Source organism: Eleutherodactylus coqui, chromosome 7, assembly GCF_035609145.1.
Source record: "Eleutherodactylus coqui strain aEleCoq1 chromosome 7, aEleCoq1.hap1, whole genome shotgun sequence".
Classification (NCBI taxonomy): Eukaryota; Metazoa; Chordata; class Amphibia; order Anura; family Eleutherodactylidae; genus Eleutherodactylus; species Eleutherodactylus coqui.
The window spans coordinates 28,484,203-28,506,039 of record NC_089843.1 but is presented as its reverse complement, the minus strand read 5'-3'; the positions used below and the strand labels follow the sequence as shown (position 1 = coordinate 28,506,039).

Genomic DNA, 21,837 nt, shown 5'->3' with positions numbered 1-21,837 from the left:
CCCCCCCCCCCCCCCACACACACACACACACACTCCATGCCCTTTTCGGCGTTCCCCAAATCTTAGATAAAAGTAATAATGTGAACTGTGTGGTATTTCCGAAATCAGGGGTAATTACGGAGGCTGGTTGGAATGGGTACATGGGGCAATAAAACCAGTATCCCCCCTCTTCTCATGCTTTTTGGGGGTATTTCGTGACCTCAGTGGCGGGTATGGGGTGTAAAAAGTGGCACTCTGTGAGTCTCCGTAAGCTTGATGAGGTGCGGCGGTCTCACACAGAAGACGCTCAACAAGCTGCTCCTGGAACTGCAGGAAGGCAAGCATTCCCGGACACTTCTTGTAAATTACGTATTACAGGTAGCAGTCTGAATAATGCCTGGCTCACACGGCTGGATGTGGAATCCACTTGCGGAGGTCTGCAGCGGATCCCAGCTGTGAGCCCGCCCGTGGCTATGCGTACGGCCGCGTAATGTACTGCTCATAACTGCGTACTCACACAGGCGGTCATGCGCAGTACCTTTTTTTTGTTTGTATTTACCGCACCGTCGCTTAGTGATGACACGCGTACCCGCAGCCCGTATACAAGGTAGTTGCGTATGGGCTGCGGGTATATCCACGACCATAGAGCACAATGGGCTCTATGTTGCGGATATCCGCGGTAAAATAGAACTTGCTGCGTTCTCTTTTCTGCGAGTGGATTACGCAATTCCAACCCACTAATGTGAGCGGAATTGTGTAATCCAATGTGATTGATCTGCGTATTACCGCGGATCAGACGTATGCGGAATCCGTAATTCCTATCCGGTCATGTGAAACCGGCCAAAGGTAGATCGCTACCTTTTTATCACGTGACCGGGGACCGCTCAACGAGGCCACCCGTCACTGCTCCAGACTCTTGGCGACCATTGGTCACTGGGAGCAAGGAGATTTTACATTTCCTGGCCTCCCCTACTCCTGCGCATGTGTCCGGTGTTTTGCCGGCGGTCGCATGCGCAGAATCCGGGAAAGTTCACGGAAGAAGATCACGTCGGGGTGCAAATACGGAGGCCTCCGGTAAAAAGTTTCATCTCCTCTCACCGATAGCATCAGTGAGAGGAGATGAACCTTCACCTTTTTTTAACTTTTACATGATCTCCATTATCCATTGGATAACGGCGAACATGTGACGAGGAACCGCTCACCGCGACTCTCCGTGAAATCTCCAGGCTCTCGGCTAATTTTTTTAGCCAGGAGCAGGGAGATTTTAAATTACGCTGGCAATCCACAGCTTTTGCGCATGCGACCGCCACTTTGGCGACGGGCGCGTGCACAGAAGCTGGGATAAGGTCCGCAGATAAATCCGCGGGCCTTAGGTATGTCATTTCATCCTCCCTTACGGATATGATCTGTGGGGGGAGATGAAATGCAAGCTTTTTTAACTTTTTTAAACTTTTTTTTTCACTTTTTACACTTTATTTTACTTTACATGATTATGTCCCCGGTATAATCTCTTTGCTCCTGGCTACACATGGCAGCCAGGAGCAGAGTGATTTTAAATTTCCCGGGGCTCGAGCCCCTCTGTGCATGCACCCGATGATTGACATCGGGCGCGCATGCGTAGACGGGGACTTCGGGTCCCGGGACATCGGGGAGGACTTAGGTGAGTATTTTCACCTCCCCTCATGGATCGGATCCATGAGGGGAGGTGAAACTGACAATTTTTAAAAACTTTTAAAAACTTTTTTCGCGATCGCCGCTATTCAATGGTTAGCGGCGATCGCGGACCCGGGCAAGAGATTTTAAATTTGCCGGGGGCTCCCGGGCTTCTGCGCATGCACCTGACGTCATTGTCTGGCGCGCATGCGCAGAAGGCCGGTGGTGGGTCCGGGAGGACCCGATCTCCGGGGGACACCGTGGACAAGCCGGTTGAGTATTTTCAGCTGCCCTGATGGATCCGATCCATCAGGGCAGCTGAATATCTAACTTTTTAGGCACTTTTCTTTACTTTTTTGCGATCGGCGCTATCCATTGGATAGCGCCGATCCCAATGCCGGGGTTGACTGCCTGCATCCTGGGATGACAGCTCCATGCTGTCGGCTACCTGCGGGCACCGACAGCATGGAGCTGTCACGTCCTCAGGCAAGTGGGCGTTAATCCAAAGAGGATGCATAAAACTACGTCCTCTAGGATTAAAGCCCACTTGCTGAGGACGTAGTTTCCCAATGATAGATTGATTGATTAAAGATAGATGGACTTGAAGCTAACCTTAAAAACTGTGGCATGGACATCGATAACTGGCAAGTCCTGGCAGACGAGCGTCCAATTTGCCGTCAGCCGTTACCAACAGCACTGTGAATTTCGAAGATGCACGAATAGAGGGTAAAAAGCAGAAATGTAGCAAGAGCAAAGCACGTCAAGTAAACCCTTGTCAGGGCCGTCTTCCAATTGGAAACTGATGTTCCCATGTAAAAGAACCTGCAAATCAAGAATAGGTCTCAACAGTCATCTACAGACCCACTGTAAACCCCCAATACTTTGAAGACAATCATGCTCTTGGCCACGAGTGATAGCCTATGATGATGATATACAGGAGATACCGAGGTTATACCAGCATGCTGCACATCTACACACACACACACATATATATATATATATATATATATATATATATATATATATATATATATATATATATATATATATATATATATATATATATATATATATATATAACTATATACAGGGAGATTGTTAACCTATACCAGCTGTACATATTAAATAAAGGGATATCCAGGTTATATCAGCAAGGTGGATCATAGCTTGCAGCTATTAGTGCATAGGAAACCAGGTTATCTTTTGGATAGCAGAGCTGTGATACAACAATTAGATGTATTCAGGTGGGCAGATGGTTTTGAATGGTTAACTTGTGATGTTGTCAATTTGTATTCATGTATACCACACCATGTAGCCATGCAAGCCGTTACATTCCATCTTGGCAAATATAGAAACTATTCTGCTGATCTGAATGAATTTATTGTATTGAGCATGGGGTTTTTTGTTGAAACACATTTTTTTAAAATTTGACAATGACTTTTTTTTGCAGGTCACCGGAGCCCCTATGGGCTCCAAATTCTCCCCCACCGTAGCCAATCTTAGTATAGCATGGTGGAAGGAACTATTCATTTTTTCACACAGTAATTTACAAGTATGCAAAATAAAACAGAATTATCTTTTTTGGATCTAAAGCTAAGGTAACATGGCTACAAAAAGAATAGATGCATCTCTATATACAAAACCCAGTGCAGGGAACACAATCCTACAGGCCAGAAGTTATCATCCTAAACATACAATACAAGCTATTCCAAAATGTGAATTTATCAGAGCAAAGCATGCCAGCTCAGATCCAAGAGACTACGCAAATGCTGAGATTGATATGTTCACCATTTTGTATGTATTTTCTGTTGTCAGCTATGAAGATGCTATACTGTGTCTCTAATCTAATCCTCTGGGGGAAGGAAACATCGCCCCCCACCTCCACAAGAACTGAAGGAGCAGTGTTTTGTGTCCATAAACTGGTCAAACTGGTTCTAACTGGCAAAAACCTATCTAGGAATGTCTTTGTCTTGGACAAGCAGAGAGGAGAAACAGGATGTTCTTCTCATGAGACCAAATTCAAGAATGAACTGAGCGTGCTCACCGAAGTTCCTCCCAGATGGACGACATCACAAGCTACCTCACAAATATACCTCCCCCTGAGAATGACCTATCAGCACGCTAAATAATGTAACTGTATCCTAAATTACCTAACTTCCTGTGTTGAAACTTTATTTAAACTTTTAGCGCCGTAATAAAGACGGACTCTTTTGGGACAAATGATGTAGACACGTGGTCTTTGAAAGGCTCTCCAGGCCTGCACATTATCTAATATGCGTATAGTAAAGATTTTTATTTTCTCAAAAAAATCTTTTTGAAAAATCTGCTGATTTTATAACAGGAAGAAAGATTTTGGACAGTGGAATACAATGTGCTGCTAAAGAAAATTGACTTGGGGGTAAATTAGCTTCAAGTTATTTTTCTAGCAGTAGAGGAAAGGGACACTGGTTGTCCCAAAAAGGGTTTTACAGATGTGGGGATAATAAATGCCAATATGCGATGAAAAATAGTAGTTTTGACACCAGCGACAATAAAACCAAATATGTTATTAAAGATTTCATCACTTGTAATTCCAACAATGTAATTTATGTGATATCCTGTACACATTGTAAACTAATGTACATGGGATGCACCACCAGAAGATTAAACATGTGTATTATGGAACATATAAGGAACATGAATAATGTGAGTATGAAGAGCTCCGGAGCAGCCATACATTTCCTGGAGGGACTTAATGGTAACTTAAACATTTGCTTATTTTTTGGTATTGAACAGATTCGGGTCACCAAAAGATAAACTGTTAATAAAAATGTGGTATTGAAAATAGACTCATGGATTCTGAAATTGGACACAAGGTTCCCTAAGGGGTTAAATTCTAAAAGAGGTCTGATGTCCATATACTGAGAGTTTCTGTCCTTTGTCCCAATCATATTCTCTCTTCAAAGATGCTACAAGCGATCTAATAATGTTACGTTCATGTACATGGCTTATATAAAGATTTCATTGCCTTAGGAAAGCTCCTTCTTTTTCCCCCTTTTTTTTCTCTCGTTCTTTTTCAGGGCTCAGTTAGACGAGCAATTTTTTGTGTGCGCCTATGTGCGCAAAAAAACGCATCTATTAGAACCATTGGTTCCCTATTGGACTGGTCAGATATCTGTTTTTTAGGGCATAAAAACACTCACACCGGCAAAAAATAGGACATCCATGCATATAAGGTGCGCTTGTGAGGCCGTGCTGTGCGTAATGATAGAGCCAAGCTCGGTTAACCAGTGAGCAGGGCATAAGTTTCCATTGACTCCTATGGGACAAGTAGCATGCACCTCCGGCCATGTGAACGAGCCCATAGTCTACAATGTGTTCTCAATTTTTACAGAGAAGGGGTATTTTGGTGCGCTTGCAAATATCCTCTAGAAACATTTGCATGTGCACTAAAGGCTTTGTTCTGTCGGGTAGTCATGGTAGCAATTATTCTGGGGTAAACATTTGGCTTGCTTGAAATACAAGTGATATGAAAGCGAATGTTTAGATCAGCTATTGCCCCAAAACAAAAAATGTTTGTGATGCCCTTTTTCTGGCAGGAATGGTCTCCATATGGGCCAGTGTGCCTAGAGTCCTTAATTTAACCATTGCGTTGGCTGCACTAGTTATGCTGTGAGTTCTTATATGCTGGCGTTTGAGCGCCGTTTTTGGGCGGCTGAAAGGCAGTTTTATTTATTTTGCAAATGCTGCCAGCTTTTCAGGAAAGACTTTGGGAATTAGTCATGAGGGTTATACTGTATACTTACTGTTTGCAATTCAAATCCAGTGCACTTGCTTGACCTCTCTTTGGCCAATATGCAAGCAGTCTCTCTGCGCTCTCCTACTTGTCTTTCAGAAGCAGGCAATTTCATTCTGTCATTTTGCATATTTCAAATTTAGCCCTTCTCCACGCCAAACGTGCTCTCATGCTTCCATTTAGCAATCATGTCAAATTAATTATGCGCCCAGCTTTTCCTATTTTCCGGCCACTTTATAAGCCTCATTGGCATGCGGTGTAGGTGCGGTTGACATGTATATTGGCATTTGTTGAAAAATGTCCAAGAAGAAAGATAAATAAGCTTGCAGTTATTTCAGCTGTTGAGAATAGGCCCACATTATGGGCATCCGCTGCAGCGGCTACAAGAATAGAGGATAGAAGGACCAGTTGTGGGTAGAGGTTGCCCAATTGTCCTTCAGGCAGCTGTGGTTGCAAGCATTAAGCCCAAGAAACAAGTGGGCTAACGGTGAGTTTATTTTGGACTCATTAAATGGACTTTATCACACTGCCTTTGTGCTAATGCTCAATACGTATATCTGCTAATGAGCTGGGCTGCAGCACCTTTTGTTCTAAATGCTATTTGTGTGGCTGCTTTTGGCCCCCTTTTTATGTGCCATTTGTGGCCCCTGTATGTGGGGCTTGCTCCTGTACCTTGTTTGTTTTGTAGACTACTGCCCTAGAACACTTGCATGCCATTGGAATATTACTCCCCTCCCCCCTTTTAGTTTCTTTATTATTTAGCTCATGTTTATTGGACACACTGTTTTTTATAATCCGTGATGTTTCTTTTAAGTAATTGTCTTCTTGGGTGTTATGACCCAAATCTCCCACCCTATAGTGAACAAAGTTCGAACATTGTGGTGGTCAATCTGAGACCATTTCCGGAGGGTGCTGGCCTGTCAAGGCTGTTCTTGCATGCCCTCCATGGAGCTTTTGCATTACAAATTTGCACATGTGCTTGGCTTCCTGCGACCTGTACTGGAGCTAAACCTGTAAGTATAGGCATTACTTGGGCATTTGTGTGAAAGTGTTGCGGGGAGGGTGGTTTAAAGAAGCACTTCTTAGCACTCATGAGTTTGCAATTGCTAAAGCATGTATCCTACAGTCTCTAAAGGTTTTTCCCCTTTTTAGCTTTAAAAATGCCCTTCAATGCTTAGTTATATATTTTGAAATGGTGCAATAAACTAACTCTCACTCCTCCCATCCTGTGTCTCCACCATGCCCTCTCCAGTCCTTCCAGGACCATCCCGATTAGTGCAGCCTCTGACTGCACTAGTGGCCATGTATTTCCGCACCAATGTGCTGCCAGGTCCATCCTTCCAAGGTCAGCCTCGGCCCTGTCTTCAGCCAAGAAAGGATCCCCCTGAGCCCTCTACTGCCATACAGTTTGAAGAGACAATGCTAACTCCCTTGGAATCACAACTCCCCTAACAGCAACCATGGCACCTCAAGAAGTTCATCATGAAGACCATCTGTGGCCGGCAGAGCCATCTCTGTGGTCTGCCTTCGCACTGGGGCGAAGTCAAGGATATGGAGCATTGGAGAGGCCGAAAGGGGAGGGCCCTTTGGGTGAACCACAGGACCTCTTTCTGTCGGCAAGGCCATCAGCAAGGAGGCCATGGGGCCACCCCAAAAAGACATCACTGGCTATGGCCCCTGTGGCCCGCCATTCTCCACAGCTATACCAACAGTCCTATGTAGCTTTCCTTTTTTGGGTTGTGAATAGAGATGAGCGAGCGCACTCGCTAAGGGCAATTACTCGAGCGAGTATTGCCCTTAGTGAGTACCTAGGTTCCTCCCATATAACGATGCCATCATATTGTGTGCCAAGGCAGTTCGTTTACTTGTTGGCTTGAAAATTCTCTGAATGGACGCCTACAATAGCGCTGGGGCACTGGCGAATGAAAATATTTTCCAAATTGCCATGGTTGCACAGAGTCTGTTTGTGTCAAAGACCAGAGAAGGAGTCCACTGTGCATGTCGTGTCAGCTGTGCATGGCCAACCCCACGAACTGGCACATGTCCCCTGCATGCCTGTTAGGCACATTTGGCAAAACAAGTTGTCATTTAGAAGTGCAAAAAGCAGATATGACTGTCCGCTCATCACCACTTGGACAGTGCAAAACATGCCTGGTGGTCCAGATGATGGACGAGCAGGGTATGATAGGAAGCATGGCCCTTACCTGCATTCCAGCAGCCATAAAAAAGCCATTCTTTGCAATATTGTGCGATGGCGAAGAAATATGGGACTGTGCGTAGCCAGCAGCAGCTCCAGAAATGGTGGAGCAACCATAAGGCCAAGGACCATGGTCGCCCGAGGCACATTAGGCCCAAGAGCCATTATCAGGAAAGACGTAAGGCGATAGTGTGTGTGGAGAAGCGCAAAGTTTGATTTGCATGTTTTTTGTGGTGTGTCTAACGGCGGCCATTTACCCGTTTGTGTGTGCGATGAAAGGCACTTAATTAATGTGGCTGGGCAACGTTTAGCTCAGCTCCGGTCACATAGGAATGCTTATATTTGGACCTGAAATTTCCTAACCGAATTAATAGAAAGAAGCATGCAGTGAGTAGAAGTTGACAATGTAACCCTTGGTTCTTTCTCTCCAAGCAGACAAGCAACACTGTAACAGGGCTGAGGCAGGACTGGCTGCCACATCCCGGCAGAGGATGGCCCCACATCCACCCACTACACCACAAGCCTCTTGGAGCCATCTGGTATGTATCTGATGATCCACCCCTACCCCCCTAAATGGCAGGAATTAAAATTTATATGAAAGATAACAACAACTATGGCATTATGTCTTTTGCAAGAGAAGAGCCCCTGGACGATTTCTTCCTTGAGCTGGAGGGTTCCCCTGTCGGGGCTACTCTTCAGAGGTCACCCCAGCTAGTGGTGAAGGTGTCAGGCCCACAGCTGAAGGGGTCCTGCCCTGTCACAGGTAAATGCCAGGTATATGTGTTGGCCTGTTGCATGCTTCATAAACCGGTTAACTTAAGCAAGATATAAAGCAAGCAAAATCCCCCTCCCCCCAAAAAACTAAGGAGTAAAATGGGATAAAAAAAAAGTCAATTTTTTTAATTGCCCACATTTGTCTGCATTCACTCCTTTATAGCCATTACAGTAATGTAGTGGGCCAAACTGCAGGCGAGGCCAATATGGCTACCAGCCGTTTCTGTTGATTTTGACTCATCTGAGAGATGTGGCGTCTTGCTGGCCATCCTAACTTCTTCAAAAAATTTGCTTAGGAAAAGTAAGGCCCTGAGCAATCGTCATCCCCCTTTTGGAGGCTTGTAATATTAGGCTGCAGCTCCAGATAGGCCAAACAACCAGACCAGCACACCACTTGCACGGCAGGTCTAACTGCCATGATGATGGATAGTTGCATAATGTCCTGCCGCTTTTTGGGTTAGCTTCCTTAAAAGTTATGTTAGACTTCACATTGTGTAGTCAGACCAGCCGCGTGCACTGAAACTGCTGAGCCACCTGCAGCAAGCATGGCTGAAGCAGGGTTGTGTTGTCAAGGTCACACTACTTATTATTGCTTGTAGCATCAGGCTGCCCAATGTGTACAGAATGTTGGTAGCGTACTTTAGACTCTAGAAAATCGTGACCAATTACACAATGCAGGATGCCTTTTCCTCGGGCTCTATTTGTTTAGAATTAATTTGTGGAAGTGTGCACATTGAGAAAATGCTTTTAACACTTACTCTCTTTCCCCCCACAGAGTGGCGAGATGTTCCCCTGGTGAAAGGATGGCCTGGTTCTTTGTGGAGATGCGCTCCACAAAGAGAGTGGGCTGGATGATATCTGCAGGTGCCTGGCCACCCTGATCCAGTGGGGAGAGAACTACTTCCTGACAATGGATCCAAGGTCGCTCCACCCAGCTCCCAGCTATGCACAGCCCACGCCATCACCCATTGATCTATCCATGCCACAATGAATCATGGCTTTTAAGATGCAGAGGAGGCCATGCTTTGCTGTTATCTTCTGCTGGTCAAGCATCTCTCGACCCAAAAGACGTGTTTTTATGGCTCTTTTGCAAGTTCATCATATTTATCTTTATCTTTTACAAATGTGTTTTAATATAATCATTCAAAACGGTAGTCATTTGTTTATTTTTTGACAAAACAAAATTTACACCTCACACAATAATTAGCCACACGGGAAGGCTAAAAGCTTTCAGGGGAACTGGTTGAGTGTCAAAAACTCCTGGGCTGGTAAGGGGGGGGGGGGGCAGCTGGTTTTGGAATAGGCAAATGTCTTAATATCAATATTTAAAGGTTACCAAAAAAGAAGAAAAAAACGCCAATACAGCTTGAAGGATCATGCAGTTTGACTGTATTTTAGACCCATTTTAACAGCAGACAACAGCAGCCCCCACACAAAGAACATTCTGGAACAATTTGAAAGCAGTTCACATGTGTGCGCAAGGACAGATAGGCAGCTTTTAGAGTTTTCTGAGGGGTAGTCTGCTTAAAAGTGGGAAGTTGCTGTGCTGCTGACAATACTTTGAGGCACAAAACATAAGGGGTTTCTTCCACAGCGTCTAAAGCAGTCTTAAATAGTTTTCCTTTTTGTTTCCCAATTAACAAAGCTTGTCCACAAAACAAATTTTCTACAAGCCCAGGTTGGGTCTGTCCCAAAGCTGTCCATAAAGATTGGATTTTGAACAAAAGGGAAAATATACATACACAGGTAATAGAAGTGAAATAACATAACGCACACACAGAAGATGGAATGATACTAGGCACCAGACCCTTCATGAGGAACACAGCATGTCTGTGGGCAATCAAAGGTCTGTAGTGCAGCTTTTGCTAAATTCTGCCAATAAATTGTGGGACAAAGGGTGGCAATTGAAGTTCCCAGCCAAAAATTGGGGATGGACTTCCATTCAGAAACCAGCTGATGGACTAATGTTTGCAACATCTGTTAGACAAACCAATAAACAAAACTATCAGGGTCGGGTGCAGCAGATAATACATACTGTCAGCCATCACACTTCTGATGGCCTCGTCAAAAGCAAGACCACACACTTGGGCCCATAACTATAGGGAGCCATAACTAACTGTACAGCTAACATGGTAACAGAAGTGGGGCCAGGCAGCACACTTATGCATCCAGATGTGAATATGAAAGTCATCAGCATTTGGACTTCCCTCATATCCATTAAGGCCAGAGGCTAACTAGTGTGTGCAGGATGACTGCCTTGCCAGCTCATGGTCTCTGCCATTTAGTACATTGGTTGACTAGCGGCCTTTACACTCTGCAAAGTTCAGGCTAAACAACGCTGCTGCCAATCAGGAACAAGCTTGGTCCAAAGGGATTGCCCATAGCTCTGCATTGCAGGTCATTTACACTCCTGTGGTGCAGCCAGGCTGCTTCCCCAGCTCTTCTAGGAGCCTATGGAAAAGCATCCTGGACAGCGTGCAACATGCAGCTGAGTGGTGAGTATGTAACCGTCTTTTGAACGTTTTACAAACCTAGTTCTCCCCATCTAAAATGTGTCCATGTGAGTGTTGGCAAAGACAAAGATTGGTAGCTATCAAAATGCGCTTTAGCTTCTGCAGCTGCAGTGTGTCAAAGCCACTTGTTTGACCATGTCCTAACAGAGAGCAAATGCTGCTTTAACACCTGACAATCCCTGCAGCCAAAAGTGAACTGTAAAATATAAGGGCAGGCAAAACAGGTTTTAGCTGACAAAGATTATGAGGGAGAAGTTGAAATTCAACAAAGGTTTTCGTGATTTACATTTCAAAGGAGGGGCAAGGGCAGGTTTTAAACATCCTTTGAAAAGCACAATCCAGGCCAATGGCGGCTAACTTGGTGTGTGGCCCAAATGTCATTTCCAGGCTTGCAGCCAGGTATAATAATGGCAATTTTAGTACACATCCCTGAAAAATAAACTTGACAAGCAGACTATCCTGGGAGAATTTGCTCCTGTAAGGGTGAATAACCACTTGCGTTTTTCTTGTGCATTTTTTCATGCAATATTGCTGTGTTTCTTTTTACGCGATTGTCAATGAGACTAATGTTAAAAACGCATCGCAAGTTGGTGCTTCGCAATTGTTGTGCGATGCTTTTTTGACATTAGAAAGATCCATTGACACTTGCGTTAAAAAAACGCAGTGATATTACGTAAAAAAAAGTGCAAGAAAAACACAAGTAGGTATTCACCCTTAGAGGGGCTCAAAGCGGTATTGGTTTACTATGTTGGCCGCCTTCTACTCCTGTTTGAATAAGCGTGAGCAAAGTACAAATACTGTAGGACAATTAGCCCTTAGAGTGGGAGGGGACCACTTTAGTGCAAGCTTGCGAACCCATGTCAAGGGTCACCGTTTTTTCAACTCTGTAACTATAAACATGTGCTAATAAGTATCCAAATAAGGAAAAAAAGGCCTAAGCCAGCATTAAAAAAATACTATCTGGAGAGACCAGCTAGTATCTGCCTCCTTGCACATGGTCTACCTGCTATGGTAATGCTGCTTGATGTCTCAGGAAGTAATCCACAAAGATGTCCCGACAATGGACAGCAGAATTTGTAGGCCTACCATACAGATGCGGGTCCTCAACAACTTCCTCCGCAAAAGTTGTTAGGTGCAGGCTCTCGATTCCAAACTATATTTTGCTGCCGGTAAAAATTACGGAGAACCACACAGGCGCCAATTACCACACACATATTCTCCGGAGCCAGCTGAATAGGACGAAGCAGAACTCTCCAGCAATTGGCTAGTATCCCAAATGCGTACTCCACATAACACTGGGCACATGTGAGGCGGTAATTAAACACCTGCGACTCAGTGTCTATGTGTCTGTAAGCAAAGGGACACACAACATGTGTTTCTAGCCCAAAAGCCTCATCCGACACAAATACAGATGGTGCTTCTGGTTTAGACAATCCAGGAAGGTTCCGGGGCCCTGGAACAGAGAGCTCATCGGCCTTCCGCCACCGACCCATTCTGGAAGCCCGGAAAATGCGAGCATCCCTAGCACTTCCAAAGGCCCCAAAATCAGCAAGCAGAAAACAATCAGTTATTTTTAATTATTTGGTATCACAGGTTCTTTGTTAGATTTTCAAGCAACAGGAGATAGCTCTGGTGCTTACTTCATCCTAAGCAGTGCACCTTAAGCAACGCATACAGCAGACCGAATCAGCGGGAATCTATACTCCAAGAAATTGGCAGTACATGGGGCAACACATTCCCGAGTCTGCATTGGCTGTCCTGGCAATTTCCCCTGCCTGTTTGAATCTGCTCTTTGTCTCCTCAACTATTTTCCAGCTTAGAGGGTATCTCGCGTAAACTCTTGGATTACTGCATGAACATATCTATGCAGCTCCATATATTAATTGAAAAGTCAGAGAGACCCACTAGGACCGTGGAGTTATATCATATTTCCCTAAATATTATCGTATATTAAGGGGTTTTATACACTAGAGTCCCTCTCTTAGAGGCAAACTGATTTATATTAGTCCAGCTGTATGATATGCTATGTCCTAGATATCCTCGGATATAACTACTACCTTCCCTAGTGCTCTAACACACCTATCCTAATTAGTACCATCATTGAGATATTATTCTAATAAATATTGGTTTAGACCTAAAAGATCCTGTTGTTGGGCTAACTACCCTTTATGTATGTGACTTTTTATATATTGAAATAAGATTCCTGATGAACTGCCCAAAATTTGTCAGAGAAACGCGTTGAACCAACTTTGAACCTGAATTATGCCATTGTAAACTACGTCATCTCAGATGAATTGACTTTGAACTCAATCTAAGTCATTTTAGACTTAACTTGAACAGTGCTTTTTCAGCTAATTCATTATAGATGAGGTTATCATCACCAACTGTTATATCTCTCCTGATAGACCAAATGACTGGTATTCATAACTTTTTAGAATCAGTAAAGTACAGCCATTGCTGATAAATCCAAACAGCCAATCGTATGCTGTAGTGTATTACTCTTAGGTCCATTATTGGAACCTTTGAGGTTTAGTGGAGTTTGATTCTTCTCAACTAAATTTCGACAGACAACTGCACATTGTGGTCTTTGAACCGTCTCACTTTGGGAGTACCCTAATTCGTAATTTAGACTGAGTTTATGTGATTTCATGATTTGTACACACGTCCTCTCATAAGGGTCTCCAAATTATGTATGGTGTCTAGTATATGTTTGTCCGTCCACTCTATATTTTAACTATTAATAATAAAATTTAGTTTTCATTTTACTAGCCTGTTCTGTGAATTGTCTAGTCTACTCCACAGCCTATATACCCGCCTCTGTGATTTCCCATAGACATCTAGAGTAGAGCGCACACACGGCAGTCAGAAAAGATATTTCAGTTCACTGTGCGACGTTAGTGGCAAACAATCCAGGAACCCCGGAGCAGGCGAGTATAAAGCATATATCACCCGACTCCCTGTCATCTCCCTAACAGGACCAGGACTTACTTTATGGTGTTGTAGGGAGGGGACAGGTTTGTTTTAAATTTATAGGTTCACATACTTTTTCTTCATGCATTTTGGATGATTATTTAATGTGTACAATAAAATATATGAATGGCAGAACGTCTTTGTCTTTAGTTTAGTTTGACCATGTTTGGCTCTTTGTCTATAATTGTGATGGACCCTGACACATTTTATTAGTAATGATTGTAGAAATACTGATAATTCCAAAGGGTTCACTTATTTTTTCTTTCATATGTACATCCTTTTGGTACATAATTGTCATTATTACCTACTGCTCATACTACCATATACCGGTTATATTGGAGATCTCCCCTTCTGCACACGGGACGCAGTCATAGCAGCAGGCATGGATTGTTTCTCCTGTCTTTTTCCTGCTTCCAGGTGAACATTGGTCGGAGCAGCGGGATACTGGGATCTGTAGGAAAAGACAAGAACCTCTACTACAAGGATAAAACACACATGTGTGATAAGAGGATGTAAACCATATAATGATGTTAAAGGGCGGACAAGATTTACATAATCACCTACATAATATAACTCTTCTCACCTCCTTTGTGTGTTTCCATGTTATAGACTGCCGATTTATGTGAAGCTTTTCACCACTGAAGGCCCACGGAGTATAATTTCCTACTTCAACCTCCTGTATGGCATCTCCTATATTTAACCGGTTTATTATCTTATATGGGTGTACGGCTTCCCCCTGCTCATTAAAGTAATATGAAGGCCTCATTGGATCCGGTGAGGACTTCATCATTTGTATGTAGCGCTGTAACTTCCGTCTGTAGTGTAAAAATCCAGTTATTGAGTTTTCTTCATATTCGTCCTTTATAAATAAGAACATTTCATGTAGAGCTTTTGCCAGAACTTCTACTGCAGAATAGAGTCTTGGGATGACCCCTGATGTAAGGCTATCCCTCAGATTTGGTACAGTATAGTTCTGAGTGTAGTTGTGCTCTTTATTGATGACATAGTCTGATATGAAGTAATCTAGATCATTACTCTTAGCTAAATCATGTAGCAATCTCCAGTAAGACTGTATTTGGTTCATATCATCATGTTTTCTGTATATTTTTTTAAAATCCTCCAGACCTGGAAAAAATGATGAAAACATCACTGTTAGACTTCCATTATATACCAATAGGTCTTCAATAATCCCTTTAGGAGCAGTAGAGGTCCAGGATGGTGAAAGTATGAAGGTGTTGTCTGAAAATATAAATTCATAACTTTGTATTAAAACAAGTATATGAGGAAAGAAGGTCCCGCACATTATAATGATGTTGACTTGTGGATTGTTTATAGCTTGTAAAATCCTATTATAATTTTTATTTCTAAGTGTTATGATGAAGGCAGCACAGATCCCACGCTCTCTCATGTACTTTGTTAGTATCTGCAGCTCATCCTCGCCAGTTTCATCATCCGATACTAAAATCCCAACCCAGGTCCAGCCAAAGTGCTCCAACAGTTCGCTGATCGCCATATTGTGGATGTGGTAATTTTGAACCATTCGGAAAACATGAGGATAGAGGAGTCTATGAGATAATGAGGGGTCGGAGGCTCCATAGCTGATCTGCAAAACACAGAAGAAAACTAAGATCATTTTATACAGACTGTTCTCGGTCAGTTAGCTAGTAGGACGTACTCAGTAATCCAAATCTCCACATACAAAACCCATTCTGTTAGGCTGTATTTAGATGTGCTACAGAAGGTTGTGCCCGAGAGTCTCGGATGCAAAACACATCACACGGCACATGAAACCCCCATCTGTGTGCTGTGCGAGGTGCCAGAAACCTCACATTACACCTCCCATTGTCTAGCGATATTCACACAAAGATAGGACATGCAGCGATTTTCTAACTGAGACTCTTGGTCTGAACAAACAAAAAAAAATTGCTCCTGTGAATGAGCTCAGTCAAAGGAATGGGTTCATTTTCCGTGTGAGATCTGTCCATGTCGGTCATGGGCAGAATTTGTATGAGAATATCACCAGCATAAATATGGCCTTTGGGCGGCCCCACAAGGGTGTATTCACATAGGAATTTTTTTTTTTTCATGCAATATGCAGTTAATAGAACTGATTGATAGCAATGGGCTCATTCTCACGGTTCTTTTCTGTGAATGCATTTTGCGAGCAAAAAAAAAAACATGACATGCTCTATTTTGGTGCACACTTCTGCCCCAAAGGTCCCCATAGAAGACTGGAAGTGGGAAAATATCCACATATTTACTCTCAGGTATGCACAAAACACTGTGCATACCCGCAAACACCGGCACCGGCTAATTAGCCTTTTAAATCAGGACAAGAGTGGTTCCTCTACCCATGTGAAGGAGTAATGCCAGTGCAAATACCCACAGGTCTTCAACAGGATGCAAGAAGACTCCTTCACTGCGCAAACACATTGCACAGGAGCGAGCGTTTTTGTGTGTATGCTGATATGCAGTAGCCCTTATTCAGGATAACAGAGGAAAGAAGAGACGATTGAAACATATGAGAGGTGCCACTACAGTAGCATAGCATCTGCAACCCCCCCTCCCCCCTCCTATGGCACTACATCCAGAGACCCTGAAAAGTACTAAAAATCCACTTTATTTGATACAACTACGGTTGGTGGGCCACCACCAGTCAGCGTCTGACTATCAAATACAGCTGGAAATCTCCTTTAATTCAAATGGTTCATCATGAATATCCATTAGAGGGTCAGACAACATTTATCAGTTTTTTACTATCTGATGATCGCTTGTCAGAATGAGCGTTTCCAACTGAAACTGTCAAATGCATCCCTAAACTAGCCTGTAAGCTCCTCCCCTTGGTCTTGTTCAGAGATAGTTTTAAAACTGCACAACCCCTTTAAGTAGCATCAGAAATTACCTCCCACCCTTGCTGAATCTGCAGGCATGCTTATGAGGCAGTTGTTGATTATCACTGGCAGTCTATCACTATAAGGGTATAATTATGTGTAAGGACAATTATAGGATCATCGTTATATTATACAATTGCAAAAAAAGTAAGTGAACCCTTTGGAATTCTTTGCACTGGTTACTAATACAAGGCGGTGACACATCTAGACCAACAAAATGTAACTAATAACACAGCTGTACTACTCATGTATTTTACTAAGGAAACATTCACAGTACAGGCAGAACAAATAAGTGAACCCTAGAATTTTATAAACTGTATATCCGCATATGGCAGCAATCATCACCACAAAACATTTCCATTAGCCGCAAATTGTCACGTGTCAGTATGTGACTGCTGATTTTACATGACGGTGACATTATCACAGGTCTTGTAAGCACACAGCTGCTGAGGACCGGTGACCAACTTCAATCCCTTTCACTATATCATATCAGTAAGCTGTGCATTGTGCCCCCGGAAACACTGGTGCTAAAATGTCCTAATAATTACTAGTGTGTATGTGTGTGTGTATATATATATATATATATATATATATATATATATGCATATGTGTGTGTGTGAGTGTATTCTTACTGACTAGATATAGACTGCGATGCAAAATAGGAGAAATAATATAGAAGTGACTGAGTGACCCCAACATAGGAAGAGCTCTGTAAAAGCAACCATAAACATATAACTATAGAGCGCCATGCATCCACACACAGTCAGACATACACTCACATCTACAGTCACACACAGTCACATAGTCGTACAGTCACACACAGTCACATAGTCATACACTCACATGTACAGTCACACACTCAGCCATTCATTGAATTCAATGAATGGCTGAGTGCTGCCTCTGATTGGCTGAGGGCAGGGGCAAATCACAGGCAGCGCTTAGCTGTCATTCTATAGCTGAGTGCTGCCTCTGATTGGTCATAGTGCACAGCCAATCAGAGGCAGCGCTTTCAGCAGGCAGGGATTTTAAATCCCTGACTGCTGAAAGTACTTCAGAGCAGTTCAAGAAAAGAAGCATCTGGACACACCTGAGCCATGGCAGCTGCAGAGAAGTGAGTATATATTTTTTTTATTTTTTACACATTTTAGGGATGATTTTCAGGAAAGAGCTTATATTTAATGTCCTTCCCCGAAAATCACTGCGGCTTCATTGAATTCAATGGGATAGCATTATGGTCCTCTGCCACAGCTGTGGCAGAGGATCGCTTTCTTTTATCTATGTTAATGTGGCCGCCGCTGCTGCTGCTGGCCCCATTGACCACAAGGTGAAAGCCTGGATGTGACAGCACCCAGGGGTTTCACATCCAAGGACTCCCCTGCTGTAGCTGTCACAGCCATAGCAGGGGATTGCGGGCAGCGCACTTTATATGTGCATAAACACAGCTAAGTATGTTTTTTTCAGTGTGATGCCCGCTTCGGTCATGCAATTTTTTGTGCTTTTGCGTTTTGCCCAAAGAGATGTGCAGCAAACAAACACCCGTCTGACTGAGCCCTGAGGAGAGGTGAATTCCACAGTGGAAACGGCAATAAAACAGACATGCTGCAGAATTGGTTTTGTGCGGGTTATTTGTGGATAACTTGTGGATGACATTTTCAGAATGTTATCTACTTTGCTGCTACTGTAAATGCCACAGAATTTCCGTGCGGAGGATCAGCAGAGAAATCCCACTGCAAATCTGTCCTGTTTGAAACTCACCTAAATGATGCAGAAAATCTGCAGTTAAAGCCACTCTGGTAAGTCTGCAGCATTTACAACCCATGTGAAGGCGGCTTAAGCCCAGCTTTACATGGACGTAAGCCTATTTGTGAGTGCATGAGTGCCGCGTATTTGTGGAATTAATAATGCTTTTTTGCACGTGCATTAGTGTATATTCTGCAGGCATGTGCATTTGTGCAGGCAAAAAAAAAATCACCAATGGCTAATTGGTAATTGGAATGGCTAATCTATATATATAAAGACGAAAGTAGAAACATGAAATTTGGCAGGAGCATAGATAATGTCCAAAATGGGAAAAGTTATTGGGTCCCAACTCGATTATTCAATTCTAGCTCAAAAGAATTAGCGTCCAAATTTTACGTACAGAATCTAATTCTCTCACTTCCCAGTGTCATAAAAACTTGAAATTTGGCAGGAGCATTGATTATGTCATAAATAGGAAAACCTAATTGGTCCCAACTCGATTATTCAATTCTAAGCACTAAAGAATGTGTCCAAATTTTACGTACGTATACTAATTCTCTCACTTGAAATTTGGCACGGGCATTGATTACGTCATAAATAGGAAAAGTTAAAGGATCCCAACTTGATTATTCAATTCTAGCACAAAAGAATTAGCGTCCAAATTTTATGTATGGAATCTAATTCTCTCACTTCCGGATGTCATAGAAACATGAAATTTGGCATGAGCCTTGATTATGTCATAAATAGGAAAAGCTAATGGGTCCCAACTCGATTATTCAATTCTATGCGCAAAAGAATTGGCCTCGAAATTTTACGTGCGGAATGTAATTTTCTCACTTTCCGGTGTCATAGAAACTTAAAATTTGGCACGCGCATTGATTATGTCATAAATAAAAAAAATAATAGGTCCCAACTTGATTATTCAATTCTATGCGCAAAATAATTAGCGTCCAAATTTTACGTACAGAATCTAATTCTCTCACTTCCGGATGTCATAGAAACATGAAATTTGGCATGAGCCTTGATTATGTCATAAATAGGAAAAGCTAATGGGCCCCAACTCGATTATTCAATTCTGAGAGCAAAATAATTAGCGTCCAAATTTTAGGTACGGAATCTAATTCTCTCACTTCCTGATGTCATAGAAACTTGGAATTTGGCACGGGCATTGATTATCTCATAAATAGGAAATGTTAATGGGTCCCAACTTGATTATTCAATTCTAAGCACAAAAGAATTAGCGTCCAAATTTTACGTACGGAATCTAATTCTCTCACTTCCTGATGTCATTTTATATAAAGGAAACGTCGCATGGTTACCTCCACATGGTGTTTCCTGGGTAATGCAAAGAACCATGCAAAATGGTGAACATATTTTTTTCCTCGGTACCTCTAAAGTAACCACGACTTCATAAGATTTTCCGTGTGAACACCAGATAAACACCAGTACCAAATTAACTCAGGCGAAGCCAGGTATATCAGCTAGTTATTCTAATAAGTTCAAGATGTGTTTTTTTTTCCCTGCGCAATTCCACAGTGTTTCACGCATCTCCCAGCGTATTGTACATGCATTTGCGCATCCCCTTTGACTTCTATGGGAACTTTTAGTGTGCAAATGCTCAGGAATATAGAGAATGTTACATTTTAGTTTTTTATTTGTGCCACCAAAAATGTGCATGTGAATGAACCCATTGAAATTAATGGGATCTAGTCACTGCGTATTGCCCGTGCAAATTTTTTGTTTGTTATTACGCAAACAAATATGCAAGAAATAAGCCAACCTAAGGGTGCGCTCACATGCTGGAGACTCGTAGAACAGCATGCAGATGAATATCTCTCCCATTGAGCGGAATGGAATTGTTTCTACATGAGCGAGTCACATTTAGATGAATGGAGATGAATTTCTGTATCAAAGCTGTCATGTGAAGCTGATGAAGCCGCTGCACACAGTAATACATGTGGGATCCATATATAACAGCTGCACACAGTAATACACGTGGGGTCCATATATAACAGCTGCACACAGTAATACATGTGGGGTCCATATATAACAGCTGCACACAGTAATATACATGGGGTCCATATATAACAGCTGCGCACAGTAATACATGTGGGGTGCATATATAACAGCTGCACACAGTAATACACATGGGGTCCATATATAACAGCTGCACAAAGTAATACACATGGGATCCATATATAACAGCTGCGAACAGTAATACATGTGGGGTCCATATATAACAGCTGCACACAGTAATATACATGGGGTCCATATATAACAGCTGCGCACAGTAATACATGTGGGGTCCATATATAACAGCTGCACACAGTAATACACGTGGGGTCCATATATAACAGCTGCACACAGTAATACACGTGGGGTCCATATATAACAGCTGCACACAGTAATACATGTGGGGTCCATATATAACAGCTGCACACAGTAATACACGTGGGGTCCATATATAACAGCTGCACACAGTAATACATGTGGGGTCCATATATAACAGCTGCACACAGTAATACATGTGGGGTCCATATATAACAGCTGCACACAGTAATACATGTGGGGTCCATATATAACAGCTGCTCACAGTAATTAACATGGGGTCCATATATAACAATTGTGACAATGGAGTGCAACCACGAATTTACCCACAGTGCATGGCACCACGGCATGTAGAATACTGAATTTTCAGTGCTGGTGGTGCCATGCTCTGTGGGTAAATTCGTAGTTGGACCCCATTGTCACAATTGTGAAGCCATACGATGGTGTTTGCATATTCCTAGATGATGGACAAAATGTTTATGAGATCATGAGAATAAAAACTATTTTTATATGCAGTTGATATTTTGTGGCTAGCGCGTCTTTCTATCAATGACAGGTTTATGGCAGCGATATTAATGAATACTGTAGGTGGGTCACAAACATAGTCGTATCCAATTATGGATTGCATGAGGGCATATTGTGGTGCTGCAGCTGTTCAATTGGAATAATGGTGCTACCAAGCTGATTTAGTAATACAATTGTACGCAATACTGTGAGTGATGTATAGAGAGCTGCCAGCGTTTAACACCAATATTGGGGTAAGCACATGTGCAGTTACAGATGTTCCGCTCCAAAATGGCGGCACCAGGCTATAAAGTTGGTCTTCGGTTCCAGCATGCATTGCAGATCACATGATGCTTTTTATACATGCTCAGTACTGAATTACTAAATCCATGGTGGCGCCGGCCGTTAGAACACTGCACAGATGCCTGGCACCCCAGCTGACAATCCGATTCCCATGGACACAACTATTACAAGAGGCGACATTTGTAACAGTAGTTACAAGTGATTGGTGAT

At 42.8% G+C, this 21,837-nt stretch overlaps 1 protein-coding gene across 1 annotated transcript in view; it reads right to left on the bottom strand.

The window, feature by feature from the left end:
- Window positions 1-21,837, bottom strand: part of LOC136573458 (vomeronasal type-2 receptor 26-like) — a 67,143-nt gene that overhangs the window by 14,227 nt on the left and 31,079 nt on the right. The window contains exons 3-4 of the mRNA XM_066574748.1: window positions 14,445-15,464; window positions 14,189-14,312 (exon numbers count right to left, since the gene is read on the bottom strand). Of these exons, the coding sequence (XP_066430845.1) occupies window positions 14,189-14,312; window positions 14,445-15,464 (1,144 nt within the window). The remainder of the gene's footprint in view (window positions 1-14,188; window positions 14,313-14,444; window positions 15,465-21,837) is intronic.